This window comes from Gymnoscopelus braueri, assembly GCF_963280865.1.
Source record: "Gymnoscopelus braueri genome assembly, chromosome: 24".
Classification (NCBI taxonomy): domain Eukaryota; kingdom Metazoa; phylum Chordata; class Actinopteri; order Myctophiformes; family Myctophidae; genus Gymnoscopelus; species Gymnoscopelus braueri.
In genome coordinates, this window is record NC_137626.1 from 38,762,800 (window position 1) to 38,780,748 (window position 17,949).

General features: G+C 38.3%; 1 protein-coding gene across 5 annotated transcripts; it reads left to right on the forward strand.

Moving 5' to 3' along the window:
* The first annotated feature begins 1,844 nt into the window (after positions 1 to 1,844).
* LOC308080929 (uncharacterized protein) lies at positions 1,845 to 17,609 on the forward strand. Of its 5 annotated transcripts, none has more exons than XM_080423038.1 (7): positions 1,845 to 1,948; positions 5,172 to 5,299; positions 6,393 to 6,491; positions 6,971 to 7,093; positions 7,653 to 7,844; positions 15,387 to 15,515; positions 16,447 to 17,609. In XM_080423038.1, the coding sequence occupies exons 3-7, from the start codon at positions 6,425 to 6,427 to the stop codon at positions 17,481 to 17,483; spliced, it is 1,548 nt and encodes a 515-aa protein (XP_080279164.1). In that variant the 5' UTR covers positions 1,845 to 1,948; positions 5,172 to 5,299; positions 6,393 to 6,424; the 3' UTR covers positions 17,484 to 17,609. The 5 variants fall into 5 exon arrangements, with proteins under 5 accessions (XP_080279164.1, XP_080279162.1, XP_080279165.1 ...); XM_080423036.1 differs by lacking the exon at positions 1,845 to 1,948 and adding an exon at positions 2,917 to 3,035; XM_080423039.1 differs by lacking the exon at positions 1,845 to 1,948 and adding an exon at positions 2,917 to 3,035 and having other exon boundaries at positions 15,387 to 15,509.
* Positions 17,610 to 17,949: the final 340 nt, after the last annotated feature.

Genomic DNA, 17,949 nt, shown 5'->3' on the forward strand with positions numbered 1-17,949 from the left:
GACAGAAATAGTAAATAATGTTTTGGCGAGAGCGTTTGACCCAACTGTCACTCAAAGTGGCTACTGGCCAATCACAGCGCGTCCTTGCACAAGCGCATTGGCCAATCATGCACAACTGGTTTAGACTATGTAAGGACGCGCCCATGACCCACCTTTCACCCACCCATTTTGCCAGCCTAGGCTGGCTCAGGGTAGAAGACAGGGTTAAACAACTAAAAATGGGATTGGTCTTCAAAATTGTAAATGCAAATTTGCCCGATATGCCCCCTATTCCTGCATATCTGAGTAAATACCTCCAAAAAGTTAGCGACACAGTCACAAAACTAGAGGGAGCGTTAACAACGATCTGGTACCACCCACCCACAAAACAAACATGGGCAAATTCTCCTTCTACAGCACTGCCACCCAGGTTTGGAATAGTCTAACCCCATCCCTCAAAAAGTGCAGTTCGCTGGGCTCTTTTAAAACAGCCCTGAAAATTCACCTTTCAGGAGGCCAAGAAATGAGGTAGTACTATTTTCCCATTAGACAGACGACCCCCCCTGGAACTGTGGTGCCACTATATATGACTATGAATTGAATATCAAGGACCTCATTGGAAACAAGACCGCAAGGACTTTTATGAACGGACCTTTTTTACAAAGTATTTTAAATGTAACTGTGCTGTTTTAATCTTTTTGCCTAATAAAATATGCAATCAATCAATCAATTAAAATCTTTTGAGAAGAGCAGATCTACAAGTGTGAGCGAAAATAGCAGATCTACAAGCTCACAATGCGTCGCATCGCAACGCATTGTGAGCTTGTAGATCGGCTATTTTCAAATGGCCGAAATGTGTATATATAGGGCTGAAGTGGTTAATGTATGTTTTACATAATAATCAAAATATAAAGTAACTATTAACTAAAGTTTTCAAATAATTGTAGTGGAGTAAAAGTACAATATTTGCCTCTGAGATGTAGTGGAGTAGAAGTAAAAGTATTGAAAATTGGAAATACTCCACAAAGTAAAAAAATGTTTTAAAGGGTCTACACCATGAAAATCACTTTTTTCTTGTTTTTTTGTATTTTTTGGGGTCCCCAGTGTCTCTTGTACCCAAAAAAATGTTTTTTTTTTTTATTCAGTCATTCCTTCTCATTTCATGGATTTCCAGAATGGGCGTGTCTGAACAGGCGATCTCAGAATGGCAATGTTTATGAGGTCATAAACATTTTTGATGGCAAACCCCAATGTTAAATGAAAAGTGCCCGAATCGCTCCGAAACTTTTTCTACCCCCCCTAAGTGGGGGTCTACGAACAAATACTTCGGGCTCGGATTTTGGCTCCGCCCCCCGGAAGTGGGTGAAACAGGCACCTCAAACACTTGGTGGAATTGTTCAAAAATGTTCAAAGTGTTTTTTTTTCGATTTTGTATTTTTCTTAGATGCTTCTTTTTATGCAGATTTTTTCCTTTTTTTTTTTTTTCTTTAATATTTTTTTTAATTAACTGAATTTATTAACTGAACAGAATTGCTCAGTAGCCCCCCCCTGCCCAAGTGGACGTTTTGGTATTGCAGCTGAAAGTGCTGTATAAGCCAGAGACAATTGACTTGGGATGAGTATATCTGAGTGATGATTTAGGCTCAAACCTTTTGAAAAAGGTTTGAGGGACATACACCATATGATATTAAATATCACATATTTTTTTTAAATTCATGGTGTAGCTCCTTTAAGGTAAAAGTACAGTACAGCCCAAACCTGCAGATACAGAAACTAAGAATTATCAATGATGGAATGTTCAAATTAAACTAGATTTCACTCCAGTGAATAATATATGTCTGTGCGTGTACGTGTGCGGGGGGTGGGTGGGTGCGTTTGGCTGCTTCAAGGACAGTTGCCGTAACAGCACTTATAGAAGCGCATCAAATCTTGGTGTTTATGGACTTGACTTTGTGAAGACTCAAACAAAGTGCGTTGTTGAGGCTAAGGCATTGTTGCCATGTTCGCTTGTTATAAGCGACTTTGGGCTTGTTTTTCTGTAAAGTTGTTGCTTGTAAATATTGGTAGTTGTCACCTTGCGGTTTGCGTTTTTTTGTTTCTAAAGTTTAGTTGCTTATTTTAACTATTGTTAAGTTAACAACAGTTAACAATGTTAACTACTGTTAACAAACTATGTTTGTGTCTGCGGACTGAGAATATTTTGTGCCAGGGACCCGTGTACCAGATTTGTGTTGTTAAATTATTCAAAATGTTTCATTTTTTTTGCCGAAGATTCTTTTGAAAATAATCGATCTAAAAGCTCACAACTTGTACTGTTACTGTTTCCATGTTTTTCTAAATAAAGTACTTCAATCACACAATAGGCCTGTCACAATTATTACATAATTGTCTAATTGCAATTATTTGAGATAATTATCTATCTATAATATAATTATATTATTTTTTGCATAATCGTCATAATCGCCTACATATGTTGAAACATTTAAAAATGTTCACACATTTTCAAATATTAAAAAAAGCAGAAATAGCCTAACTGATCTACAATGTAAGCTTGTAGATCAGCTAGTTAACTTCTGCTATTTACATGTGTAACATTTTAATTCATATTAAATGTGTTAATATCTTTGTATATTGAAGTTGTTTGTCATATCTGCCCTTAGCTCCGACGGAACCAGTCCCTCCGCTGTTTAGCTCCGAGATGAGGTTCCTCGTTTCCCTCTGCCGTTTGAGCAGGACATATGTTTCACTGTCAACGCCAAACACACAATTAAATCGTTAATCGCAATTATTTGAGTGACAATTAATCGGCAACTTAAATTTGTAATCGTGACTGCCCTAATCACAACGCGACGCATAAAGCGCTCATGTCGCTTCTTTGGGGCTTGTTTTCATAGACCTGGTTGTTGTTGCTTATTTCTCTCGCATAACCTGGCAACACTGCGGCTGAGGCGAGGTCAAGCAAAGTTGAGAGAACATCGTCTCGAGTAGTTCTGTAGTAGCCTACTATAGAGGTGTCACTTTTATGGAATACACACATTGAAGTCAGTGGGACAAGCGTATGAATAAACACTTTTTATCTTTGAGCCACATTGTGTCTGCATAGCTAATGCTAACGTTAGCCAGCCTAAGTTTAGCTAGGTTGCTAAGTGCTAGCCACACAGCTAGCCAGGTTTCCGGGTTCAGGAAGAATTGTACAATGTTCTTTACGTGTGAATTAATGTTAGTGTTTGTTTTTTTGTGCTGTTTGCGTCGCATTATGGCTGAGTTCTATCCCTGAAACATGACTACCATGACAGTCATGGTGCTACTTGTTCCTGTTTTTTAAAAATATATTTTACATTTACAATCAGTAGGCTACATCTACATAAATGGGAAACATGGCCACAGGCTGACTAGCTGAGTTCCTGCATTGTGAAATAACAAAAGTAGAGGCCTTTAACACGAAGCTTAGAAATGCCATTTTATCCTCCATGTTGGAGCAAACTACAATATGTGACACATACAGTCGTGGATAAAGTACTCACATTTTGTACTTAAGTAAACGTATCAATACTGCAATGTAGAAATACTCCGTTACAAGTAAAAAAAAATGTACTTAAAATATCAAACGTAAAAGTACTTATTATGCAGACTGTCCCGTTTCACTAGGTATCATGTGTATAAAATGTATTGTGTGAAAATAGACGTGAGCTTGTAGATCGGCTATTTTCAAAAAGCCAAAGTTTATATATGGCTGAAGTGGTTCATTTATGTTTTATAATAATGATCAAAATCTACAAAGTAATTAGTAACAAACACAAGTTTTCAAATAATTGTAGTGGATTAAAAGTACAATATATGCCTCTGAGATGTAGTGGAGTAGAAGTAAAAGTAAAATTGTAGTACTTGAGTAAATTTACTTAGTTACTTTCCACCACTGCACATATCAACATAGATGTAAAGTAGTTGGTGTCTTATTGCTGGATCTTGTTTTGACCTTCTCTAACATTGCACAGAAATTAGACATTTTCAATTAAACATTCAGTGAGAGGCCTATATGGGACGCAAACGATCAGTGGTGGAAAAAGTACTCAAATGTTTTACTTAAGTAAAAGTATCAATACTGCAATATAGAAATACTTTGTTACAAGTGAAAGTCCGGGATTCAAAATGTTCCTTGAGTAAAAGTACAAAAGTATTGGCTTCAAAAAAATACTTAAAGTACCAAAAGTAAAAGTACTAAAATGTACTGAAAATAGCAGATTTACAAGCTCACAGATGTGACGCGTTGTGAGCTTGTAGATCGGCTATTTTCAAATAGCTTATGTATAAAATAGGGCTAAAGTGGTTAATGTATGTTTTATAATATAATAATTTATATCTGCAAAGTAACTAGTAACTAAAGTTTTTAAATAATTGTAGTGGAGTAAAAGTACAATATTTGCCTCTGAGATGTAGTGGAGTAGAAGTAAAAGTACTGAAAATCGGAAATACTCCAGTAAAGTAAAAAAATACCTCACAACTGTACTTAAGTACAGTACTTGAGTAAATGTACTTGGTTACTTTCCACCACTGCAAACGATATATACCTATTGTTTGCAACGATATATCGTTGCTGTCGGGCAGAAACTCATATCTCCTTCTATTGTTTTGTAATTTAATGCCATGCTTCATCATAGCCTATTACAGTGTCACACAAAATTTGTGAAAATATCCGATCTACAAGAAAATCTACAAAAACAAAAAGCTGATCTTAAAGCTCACAACGTGACCGCGTTGTGAGCTTTTAGATCAGCTATTGTTTTTATTTATTGTTATAATAAAAAGCACGGTTTTGGACATATGAGGTTTTCACCCAACAGTAACACTAATTATTTACATAGTGAAAGAAGTGACAGATGAGGGAAATACTAATAATAATTCGAACCTGTCTGCATAGCTTGTTTAGTATCTGAGCAAATGAGCTCTGTTTGTCCTCTGTTATTACATTGTAATCAATTAATATCATGATTATTAATGAATTCATAGCTTATGGTAATAGATTGTTATCTGTCAATGTAATGATATAGTATCTATTATCTGCCCTTGTGTATGACTGCTTCAACTGCCATGGCGACTGATGTTCCCTTGTTGGATCAATTGATCTATCTGTCTGTCTAATATTGATAATAATTTACTACGTTAACTTGAGCATACTCTATTGTTTGTCGTAGATATGGAATAAAGAGAAGTCTGGATGAAGATACGGCTCATGTCACTAGCCCCACAGGACGCACTGACCCGACCGGAACAAATCCTCTAGAATCCTCTGAAGGTGTCTGTCTGTCTGTCGCATAACAAGGCAAGGCTAAAGATAAATAAAATTGTGTGTGTGTGTGTATATTTTATATATATATATATATATATATATATATATATATATATATAAAATATATTAACCAAGTTGTCACTGCACTGCAATTTACTCCTAGATGTTTTGTTATGCTTTGAGGCCTACACAAAGTCACACTCCTTGTGAAATGTTTGTACTGTATCTGTATCAATCATGAAAAATCATGAAATCAATGTAGGTTGAGTCCAACATCTGAACAGACATTTACATTTAACCTGTTCTTTTTATAGCCGATCTACAAGTTCACTGTAGATCGGCTATATTTGGTTAAAGTTCTCGTCAGGATAGGGATTCTAGGGTTCAAATGGTTAATGTGAAAAAATAAAAAATCCTATCACATACATTTGACGGGCCCCCTGTAGTAACTCTGAGGACCCCCTAGGGGTCCCGGACCTCCTGTTGAAGACCCCTGCTTTTATTGGATAAATGTTAACCAACGTTAAGGAAATCTACAAGCTCACAACATGTTGCACACCTCAACGTTTTGTGAGCTTACATCAGCTACTTTTGACGAGTGACATCATCATCAGACGTAATATAAATTCAGCATTATCTACCAGGCCACTCTGCTATGTGGAGTGTATCCCATGCGTTGCCAGATGCTTCGTAAATTTGACGTGTGACACAGTTCAAATCAAATCGAACGTCATTTATAGAGCATATTTTAACCATGGTGGACCAAAGTGCTGTATTAGATAAAAAACAAAGAATGAACATGAACATATATGCGTGTGCACATGTGCATACGCACCTAACATACCTATACTCATATAAAATTAAATAAACAATATATATATTTTTTTAACTGTGTGTAAGTGAACAAGCTAACAGTAGCCTACATGCTGCTGTCAGAGCAAGCGTAATGCTTGCACGTGTGGTTGATGCTTGTAATGTCTGTTTTGGAGCACTAGAGGGCAAAATGACAGCTCAGGTACTTAAGTGACACTGAGATCTGCATTAATACCCTCTGTTCCCTACCTTTTATATTCAACCTTCATCCACATAATAAAATCTAAGTCCTTATTCTATTCCTTCATTCTAGACCAGTCTGTGGAGTCCAGCCTGCAGGTGAAGATGAGTTCTCCAGCACCAGTCGGCACTGTTTCTATTAAACAAGAACCTGAAGACCAACTGGACACCAGTATGTTTCATGTACTCTCATCATTTTGATTAAGGATTTAATTGTGTTTTTGGCATTGAACATGGGAACATACAAATACAAATGATACTTCTGTTTTTCTGTTAGGCTTTGTAAACACAAATTGCAGTGCAGATTTGACAAACAACTAACTTGAATGTATATATAAATGACTGACATTTAACCGTGTTGTACTTTCACATTATGTTTAAAATAGCAGAAATAGCCTCTACAAGCTCACAGCGTCTCACATTGCGTCGTGAGCTTGTGGATCTGCTATTTCTGTTAAGAACAAAAGTATGAATATTTTTCAGCATGGAAATTATTATGATTACGCAAAATAATTGTGATTATCTTAAATAATTGTGATTGGACGATAATTGAACTTCAGCTTTCAATCTCTGCATAACGGTTCAAAATGTTACTTATATATCTGTCAAACCAAACTATACAACAGTCCTTATTCTATTCCTTTATTCCAGACCAGTCTGTGGAGTCCAGCCTGCAGGCGAAGATGAGTTCTCCAGCTCCAGCTAGCACCGTTTACATTAAAGAGGAACCTGAAGACCACCTTATACATGAACCTGAACAACACTCGGACACCGGTACGTTTCATACTCACACTTTCTGTTCTGTTGTAGGACTATCACCGCCATCAACACTCAAGTGTACAATTATCATGGCAAAATCGCCACGATAATGATAATATCATGATGCCTATAATAAATAGTTGTCATCTATTGTCATAATTAAAACCACATCACTCAAGATTATTATTACATTTTTGGCTATCAGTCTTGAAATTTGTGGATTTAGCAAAAGGACCCGCTTTGGTTGGCTGGGCTCATTCTGGGTGTTATGGCAGTGGTGGGGTAGGCATTAGCAGCTTTGTGAATGGAGGTTTGAGTTTCTTGAGGCAAATAGTCTACATAGCTTTGTTTTTGTTCACTGTCTCCGTCCACTTAATCATTCGGACACATTGTTTATGACCCATTGTACGACGTTGTAGTGAGTTTTGTGACCAAAGTAGCTAATTTACAAGCTCACAATGCATTGGGATAATCGCAACAACATCGGCTTTTTTGGGCGAACGACACTGTAAAACTGCCATCTGATGGCGCACGCTGTGCACTACGATAACAGTACATTGTATCACTCTCATAGAAAAGGGGCTGATGGTATTGAAGATCATACCGTCTGGATTTATAAGTACCCTGGTGTACCGTAATACCGTTACACCAGCCAAGCCTGTTCCAGACCAGTCTGTGGAGTCCAGCTTGCAGATGAAGATGAGTTCTCCAGCACCAGCCGGCACCTCTTCTATTAAACAGGAACCTGAACACCAGCTGGGAATCGGTACGTTTCATGCTCTTTCTCTATTTCTGTCTCTTTATTTATTATGGCTATCACCTTTAAGGGATATAGTTCACCCCCCAAAAATTTCTATCCATTAGTCACCCCAGACTTGAATTCATGGATGTTCTTTTGTTTTTGTTGCATTCCTAAGCCAATAATTTGATGACAAGCGGACCGGTAGGCAGTGGTTCCGGTAGGAGACACAAAGGTGTGTCTCCTACCGTAACCGCTGCCGTCCATCAAATGATTGGCTTAGGAATGCGACAAAAACTAAAAGATATCCATGAATTCAAGTCTCCATGGGGTGACTAATCGATAAAAAAAAGGCATTTTGGGGGTGAACTATCACTTTAAATCTACCCTCTGTAACGTTCCTGTTCTACCCCAGATTCAAACCCAGGTCTCCTGAGTAAGTGTTACATTTTAACCACGAGTTGCGCCTGCTTGCTCAGGGGAAATATACAATTTGTATTAACATACTCTACCATACAGATTTGACAAAATAACATTGTAATCACTAAAACATTTCATTATACAATTATCAAGGCAAAAACATCATAATAATGATAATAGCAAGATATCTGATTGTCATGAAAACAATTAAATAAACATTTTCATTTGTCAGGGGTCTTCAACGTTTTTCAAGCCAAGGAGCCCCTAGCTGAGAGAGAGATATAGCAGGGACCCCCTTTATATTGCATAAAATTGTGTTTCAGATTATTATAAATGTTTTACTTGGTCTGGTCTTTTTTCCCTCTTTGCCAATAATAGCCAAAACATAGCCGATCTACAAGCTCACAACGCCTCGCTCGAGGCGATGTGAGCTTGTAGATCTGCTCTTTTTGGCTAAAATTCTCCTCAGAGGGATGCTAGGGTTCAAGTAATTTTAAAATTAATGATAAAGTAGGGTATGCTTCTAGGGCTTCTACTGGTTCTACTGAGTGAAGACCCGCCCTCGCTGCGGTTGCAGCCAATAGCAGTCGTTTCCGTTTTTTTTTTTCAGGACCGGAAGTTCCAAGATGGTGGATTTTAATTTGCCAAAGAATTGGCTTCAAAACAAATCTTTAGAAACCAATGGGTGACAGTTCCCGATGTCCATATTTTCTATGATTGCTATGTTATTTGCAGTGTCCCTCCCTTCTCCACAAAGGATGACTATTGAGAATCATGACAAAAGGCAGGATACAGGGTTTTTCCTGGCTCAAAATAGGTGGTACAATTTAGGCATATCCAGAGTGACTTACAAGGTAAACACATCAAATACAGAGAGAGAGTCTAGTGCATCAGTAAACTAGGATCACAGATGAACCAGGAACCTAGCATCAGTCTAAGCCAGGGGTGGGCAACTTTGATGATGGAGAGGGCCACTATATTTCCACACTCACTCCAGATAGTGGGATACCTTAGCAAAATTAACGATACAAAGCTGATAATAGCGCCAAATTTTGCATGAGGCTTCTTTAGGACCTACTGATGGATTCTAGCCTTGGGTACCAAACTTTATTTTGAATATTTTCCATACAATTAGGCTTATCAATATCCATTAAAAAAACAGGCTGATTCTCCTTTTGGCCTATAACTCTTGAACCGTAGGTGGACTCCTTGGATCATGACGCATGAACTTCCCATATAGGTCCCGCCTCTTTTCCGATTTCAAGATTTTCCGCCATTTTGCGTTATCTTCAAAACACATATTTTGCTACTACTCCTAAATATTTTGTCCAAAACTCACACAAATCGGCACACCCTCTGTCTTTGGTCACGTGATCAAGATTTATCAGTCAGAATTTTCATATTCCCTTCGGATTGGCTACGATTGGCTTCTGAAATTTGTGGGAGGGTCTATTTGGAAAAAAATTGCACAAATCATAAACACAGCGTCCTATTTGTCCTAAATTCATATCATTGAGGGGCCATTAATAAACGTAGAGCCAATGCGATTTCACTTCCACTCATAGGGGGCGCAACAAATTCTACAAATGTCACTGTTTTTGCGCCAAATTAAGTACAAATGGTCTTGTGAGTCAAACATTTGCAATTGCTAAGTGGAGAACAGTCCAAATTTGATTTGCCACATTTGCAGGTGGAACAGTCCCCTTTACAAGAGCATTTGATCAGCTCTCTGCATGCTTTGGAGACTTCTGGAATTGTCATCCAAACTGGCACCCATGCCTCAGATTCCTTGGTCCATCCATACTCATGTGGGGAAGGAATAACTTGTTCTGTTTGTAGGCTGGTCGCCCAGATGCCTGCTTGATACACTGCCCGCTTAACATGCTGAAGTAGTGCATCTTGGGTGGGTGGCAGTTTCTCCATTGACCTATTCCCATGACAGAAGAGTTATTTTCTAGTCTGGTTGATGGAGCTCAAAGGACTGGATTTGTCATACAGGATAACCGTCAGTCTCTCAAGCTTCTGGAATGGCTGACTCTCAACATTCAGCTGCTGGAAGGGATGTTTGGCCAGACTGACGCGTATCTCTTTGACATCATCATAGGCTTGCCAGGCATGCCAAGCTGACTTCTTAACCTTACTGTGGAAAGCAGATGTTGTGTTACAACCTGACAATGCATGGAACATAGGCAGAGCATGAGATTTTGGCTCCCCAGGGATTTAGACATGTTGTTGGTAAAATCTGTATTTTTTGCCCATGCCAAAAGCCACCAAGATGTCAGCCAAAGGTTGAATCGTAACTAAATCATGGAACAAGCTTTGCAAGGATCACGATGACATCAGTGTCCACAGTACGCACTAGGATAGTTTTTGCTCCTTGCTCCAGTGCATGCCGTATATGAATCAGAATCCTGGTGTCTACCTCCTTATGATTGCAACAGGTCATAGTACTAATGGAACCAAAAGACGACACAGCTTATCCTGACAAACAGCTTTGGATGGTGGCCAGTTGAACTTTTCAGTCCTGGAAGTCAAAAAGGCAAACAGCTCCTTCTTATTTGTTGGGTCACGAAGAAAATCCATCCAATTGCCTGGTAGCTTTGTCTGACCTGACACTTTCCTGCGAACACCTTGTCCTCTCTTTTCGCGGGTGGACTCCTTCAAACTATCTGGGATATATGTGTCCCATACAACATCCAACCGCTTGGTTTCCTACAGCTGCTTCAGCAGATATAAGGGATGAAAACGTCATCTGCATAATCATCAAATGTTTTTTCTTTGAAGCCAATTACAGGCAAACAGTATGGAATATCAAAAGCCTGTTGGACGGTCATTGTCACATGACTCACAAGACCATTTGTACTTAATTTGGTGCAAAAACAGCGACATTTGTAGAATTAGTTGCGCCCCCTATGGGTGTAAGTAAATCGCATATGCTCTACGTTTATTAATGGCCCCTCAATTATATGAATTTAGGACAAATAGGACGCTGTGTTTCTGATTTGTGCAATTTTTTTCCAAACAGACCCTCCCACAAATTTCAGAAGCCAATCGTAGCCAATCCGAAGGGAATATGAAAATTCTGACTGTTAAATCTTGATCACATGAACACATGCCGATTTGTGTGAGTTTTGGACAAAATATTTAGGAGTAGTAGCAAAATATGTGTTTTGAAGATAACGCAAAATGGCAGAAAATCTTGAATTCGGAAAAGAGGCGGGACCTATATGGGAAGTTGCGTCATGATCCAAGGAGTCCAGGGAAAAAAAGATTTTTGATGCTATGACCTACGGTTCAAGAGTTATAGGCCAAAAGGTGAATCGGCCTGTTTTTTTTAATGGATATTGATAAGCCTAATTGTATGGAAAATATTCAAAATAAAGTTTGGTACCCAAGGCTAGAATCCATCAGTAGGTCCTAAAGAAGCCTCATGCAAAATTTGGCGCTATTATCAGCTTCGTATCGTTAATGTTAAAAAATAGGGTTAAGGTACTGGACTAAGAGGGCCACATCGCATATACTGTCGGGCAGACACCTCTTATCTCCATAACGTTTTTCGTAAATTATTGCCGTACTTCGGCATTCTATGTCACACAAAAGTAGCAAAAGTAGCCGATCTACAAGCTCAAAACACGTCACAGTGCGACGCCTTTTGAGCTTGTAGAAAAGTAACATTTTTATTTTATTTCAAATGCATTTAGTTATACTTATGTTAGCTTAAGGAACTTAAATACAAATACATTGGACATAAAAAAGACAATAGAATTTGAATACAGCTACTATAATATAGACTTAAGTAATTAAAGCGGGTCATGTTTGCATGTTAGGAATTTTAACAGCTGAAATCAATAATATATCAGTATTCCGATATTAACCAGCGGGCCGCATTAAGTGAAGGTGGGGACCGTATTTGGCCCCCGGGCCAGCAGTTGCCCATATATGGTCTAAGCCATATACTATGAAAAAAACAAAAAAATTAAACTATGGGATACCACGTAAACCATGAACCTTGCATCGGCAAATTATCGGCAAAAAAAGAAGCAGGCCCAAGTAACAAAAACAAGGTGGCGACTTAGTGTGACAGCAACTGTGGTCAGTCATTCTCTTTATCTTTACATTTAAAATGTTAATCAGTGTTGCCAGATGTTGCGAGAAAAAAAAGAAACCAGGTCTATGAATACGAGCCCCAAATAAGTGACTAAGCCTCATGAGCACACACACAGCTATTTTAAAAACCGATGCGATATACTGTAGTACTCACGCCTTCTACTGCACATGCGCCGGACTTGCACAGCGCAGAGAACAAACACCACTTGGTGTTACACTGCATTTGGTTACCAATCAAATTATGTTTATGTCCCTTTGCGTCCTGCCATCACTGCAATGACAGCAGGTCACATAATCGGACGACTACTATACATTCAGTGTAACAGTGTACCGCTTAATTTCTACGAATGCTATAAATTGCTACAAATCCAACCTACTCATTTTGGGCCTAAACAACAACTTGAAGGATACATTTAGGTCTGATATGCACCATGCATGTTAAAATCATGTATACTTTACATTATTCTGTGCACAGGATTGCTACGCACACCAAAGTCCTTGTAGTGGTGCCGTCCCATGGCAGAAAGATCTAAAAGATAGTCATCAAGAGACAATAAGGTGGCCGTACACACTGGTAGCCAAAGTGTCACATTTTTTGTTCTGGACGCAGAGTAATGAAAACCAACGTTTCGGCAGCCAACTGCCTTCTTCAGGGAAGGGTACTTTACATTATCCTCCACCATGAGCTGACCACAATGTTTAGCTGCCCACTGGACCAGTATCCGTCTGGGGGTACAGGGGGCAGGAAGTGGCCAAACCCCTGATGGGGGCTTTTTCTTTTTCAATATTGTTATTGTTTTTAACAATTAAGTGCTCAATACAGGACACATAAGACAACATATACACAAAAAGTAAAATAGACAGAATCAACAACAAGCCAGCAACCAACAATTAGAAATATATATATAATAAGACAAATAGTAGTAGTCATGTACACTCCCCAAATGCAGTTAGACTGTACATATTCTCATATATTGGTCACTCCCATACAAATGACTCTTTTCCATTCTTTTAAAAATATTGCAATTGGTGACCAGTCTCTAACAAAATCGGCAAGAGTGCCTCTTAATACATATGATAACCTCTCCATTGGTAGTATGGACATAATTTTCTCATACCATAATTTTATATCAGGGGGATCCTCATCTAACCATTTTTGCTAAATTGAAAGCTGTGCGGCATACAAAGCTATTCCTAAGATGTATCTATGGCCGCTTTCTTATCAGAGTTCAAGCCCAGTGTACAGTTCATTGGGTTTAGGTGTACCTGTATCCCAATTACTTTCATTATCTCTCTTTGAACAATTAACCAAAATTTTTTTTTTTTTTGGCAAGACCATATCAGATGACTGTATGTCCCAGTACTGTTTTTACATTTCACACATTGCCCTGAACACGTAGGATCATATTTACTTTGTATAGCTGGAGTTACATGTAACCTGTGGATGATCTTATATTGTGTCTTATAAGTGCTATTGGAAGTAATTTTTTTTGCACTTAATAAGATTCTTTGCCATTTTTTATCATCCAGCTGGCACCCAAAATCCTCTGCCAAGAATGCTCTACTACTAAAATTAGTAGTAGTAGAAAAATAAATATCGAAAAGATCGTGAAAAATGTGGAATATTGTTTTTAACATTTTAACAACACAAATCTTGTATGGAGGTCCCTGGCAATTTTTTTTTTAGATGGGGGTCTGGCCAAATTCATACTAATTTGGGGGTCCTTGACATGAAAAACAACCAAACTAGTTTAATCTAGTAGAGATCATACTAGGGATGCCGCCAAAAAAAATATGTTTTGAATATTCGTAACATTCTATATATATATATATATTATATATATATATTATATATATATATATATATATATATATATATATATATATATATATGTATATATTTTGTTGTTGTTTATTTACAGCCAAAATATAGGCTAATGCTACTGGACTGTAACTTGCCATTGATTTATTGTTCACACTGTTGGTTAACAGCCCTTTGATATAACAGTAATGTAAACTGTAGCCTAATGTAGAGGAGCTCTTCAGTCCCTGGCCCTCAACATGCTGTAGCTCAGCGGCTTGTAGGTACATTTTTCCGCTTTTGCATTTTTTTCCATAAATCAGTGCTATTGAACACCCTTTATGTATGTGTGTTGATTAAAACAATATTGAACCAATGAAAAGTCTTAAAACGTGCTTCTGACACCCATTGTACTCCATTGGATCCTCAAACTTTCTGCTAAACCAGCTAACTCCACCAAAGACGGTTTTGCTGACTCCAGTCTCCACCCCCTTTTGACCTCCAACCTCATTGTGAGCTTGGAGGTCCATTCAGCTGTTCTTATCAATGAACAAAACCTCCTAACTCCACTTTTTGTTTTGTTTTAGTCATTTCCTGAAAAATGAACATTTTGAAGTTAGCTGGTTTCTGCCCGACAGCAGAGATATGCAGAGATTATACATGTGCAATATGAAAACATTGTGATAGCGTACCTTGTCAAATCAGTTACATCAAATGAATATGAATGACAAATTAATATTGTAGAACAATGGCATAATTTGGAAAACGCAGGTGTTTCGTTTTTTGTAGGCTATGTTTGTATGTGAAACTACTTGAAGGTTTCAAATGCTTCTCATTTATTTGGGATACTAATTTATTAGACTACTCATGGCTTTTCAGATGGGGGTGTTCTTATCGGTTAAATGCGTAAAGCATTCAGGCCATTCATCAAAAATAAAGGTCTACCTTGCGTTCCCCCTGTGTTTGAACTGTTGGCTCTCTGAAAGAAAACTACAAGACATCTGTCCCATTGGTTGGTGCCGGCCACTACCGGGTCATGGTTCAGCAATGTTGAACCCAATGTATCGGACTTCGTGTGCAGCAGCTCCGTCAACGTAATGGGACGCTCCACCTAGTTTTTCCCCATATAATGGAAGTGAACGGCACTTACTGTCATCTTATGTGACTACACTTCTTTACACCATCTGTTCCCTCCACAACCCATGACAAATCATAGTCAGTTTTCTATTCCTTCATTCCAGACCAGTCTGTGGAGTCCAGCCTGCAGGTGAAGATGAGTTTTCCAGCACCAACCAGCACTGTTTCTATTAAACAGGAACCTGAAGAGCACCTTATGCAGGAACCTGAATACCACCTGGACACCAGTATGTGTAATGCTCTTTCTTTTATTCTCTTCTGTAGTAGGATTGTCACCTTATCAACATTTAGTATGCAATCATTATTGGCAAAAACATCACGATAATGATAATATCAAGATTAGTCATCACTGAAAAGATTGTAGGTTGGGCCTTTTGCGTCCTTTTGCCATCTTCTTGTGTACAAATACAGACCAAAAGTATCATAACAAATTGTTACATTTTCAGGCTTGATTTAAGTTTTAACATCACTCAAATAAGCAAATCTTAAAATATCTTCTGATTTCAATGTCTGATATAATTTGAAATCTTTCAAAAAAGATTTTGCTTTGTTAGTTAAAAATCAGGAGAGGACGTGGCTCAGCCCCCGACACATGCAGAGCTAGGCAGACAACTAGACTATTTTAGTGAAAAGCCAAACGAGTCAATTATTTATCAACCCCAAGCAATCTGAAAATCAGGTGAAACTATATTTTTCTTAAGCATCGGATGAATTCATTAATTCATTGATGAATGAACATCAAGTCAAACAATTCATGTGCTATGAAAGAGTGTGACCTGGCTGCATGTGTAGTGCTTTACAGGAAAGAAGTTCAAAGGTGACTTGACAATAATATTTGTCATTTACATAAAAGTGTTAATATGACAATAAATATGACAGGAAGTGATACCTGGAATTCCAATGAATGAATCACTGTATTTTCCTATCGGATGTGTTTTTCTCTGCTAGCAGATATTTAATTCACATTATTTATATAAAGTGTAGCTCCAAGTAACTGCTGGAAGAAACAGACTATAGGCCTAGATCAAAGAAGAATGAAGTACTGAGATGCTTAAGAACTAGGCACATTAATTTGGCAGTAGAACAAGCTTAATTTGGCAGATCAGTTGTTAAAGCAGATGTTGTTTTTCAAGTGACATTATGTCCCCTCTTTCTCCATTCCAGATGTCTTTCCTGACCAACTACCAGTGAAGAAACATACCTACTGCGAACTGTGTGGGAAAAACTTCTTCACAAGTCATAGACTAAAATTGCACCAGATAAAACATACAGGAGAGAAACCTTACCAATGTGACCAGTGTGAGAAATGGTTCAGCTCAAGCAGTTATCTCAAAGTTCACCAGAGAATTCATACAGGAGAGAAACCCTACCACTGTGACCAGTGTGAGAAATGTTTCAGTGTAAGTGGTAATCTCAAAGATCACCAGAGAATTCACACAGGAGAGAAACCCTACCACTGTGACCAGTGTGGGAGACAATTTAATCAGGCAAGCAGTTTAATGAAACACCAGAGAATCCATACAAATGAGAAACCCTACCACTGTGACAAGTGTGGAAAACAGTTTAGCCGTAAACTATCCCTTCAAAATCACCAGATAATCCACACAGGGGAGAAACCCCACTCAAGCAGTTTAATTCAACGCCAGATAGTTCCCACAGGAGAGAAACCTTACCACTGTGACCAGTGTGAAAAAAGTTTCAATCAAAAACTAAATCTCCAACATCATAAGATAATTCATAGAGAGGTGAAACCTTACCATTGTGACCATTGTGGGAAAAGTTTCAATCAAAGCCGCAATCTCATAGATCACCAGAGAATTCACACAGGAGAGAAGCCCTATCACTGTGACCAGTGTGGAAAATGGTTCAATTTGGCAAGCACTTTACGCAAACACAAGATCATTCATACTGGGGAAAAACCCTATGGCTGTGACTATTGTGGGAAATGTTTTAACCAGTCAAGCAATTTAATTGAACACACGAGAATTCATACTGGGGAGAAACCCTACCGCTGTGATCATTGTGGGAAATGTTTCAACCAGTCAAGCAGTTTAGTTGTGCATAAGATAATTCATACAGGGGAGAAACCCTATCACTGTGAGCAGTGTGGAAAATGTTTCAATTTATCAAAGAATTTAATGAGACACAAGATAATTCACATTGGAGAGAAACCTGTGAAAGAAGGGTTTGTATCAAAGTGAAAAGTTAAGTATTTGATGGAATGGAAGTTCGGAACACACATACTGTAAAAGCATCCATGTATAGTCAATATGAACATTTTCAGTATAAGTAATGGGGCTTCTGGTAGTAACTACTTGGTTGGGAAGATGGGGGGTGTTCAGCAGTGTGGTGTTGGGTGTGGGGGGCTTTCAGATACAAGACAATTCACACTGGAGAGAAACCTTTGAAATAAGAGCTTGTATCAAAGTGAAAGGAACATTTTCAGTATAAGTAATGGGAATTCTGGTAGTAACTGCTTGGTTGGGAAGATGGGGGGTGTTCAGCAGTGTGTTGGGTGTGGGGGGCTTTCAGATACAAGACAATTCACACTGGAGAGAAACCTTTGAAATAAGAGCTTGTATCAAAGTGAAAGGTTAAGTCTTTGATGGAATGGAACAGCAGAATACATACTGTAAAAGCATCCATGAACTGGAAAGGCATCCATGT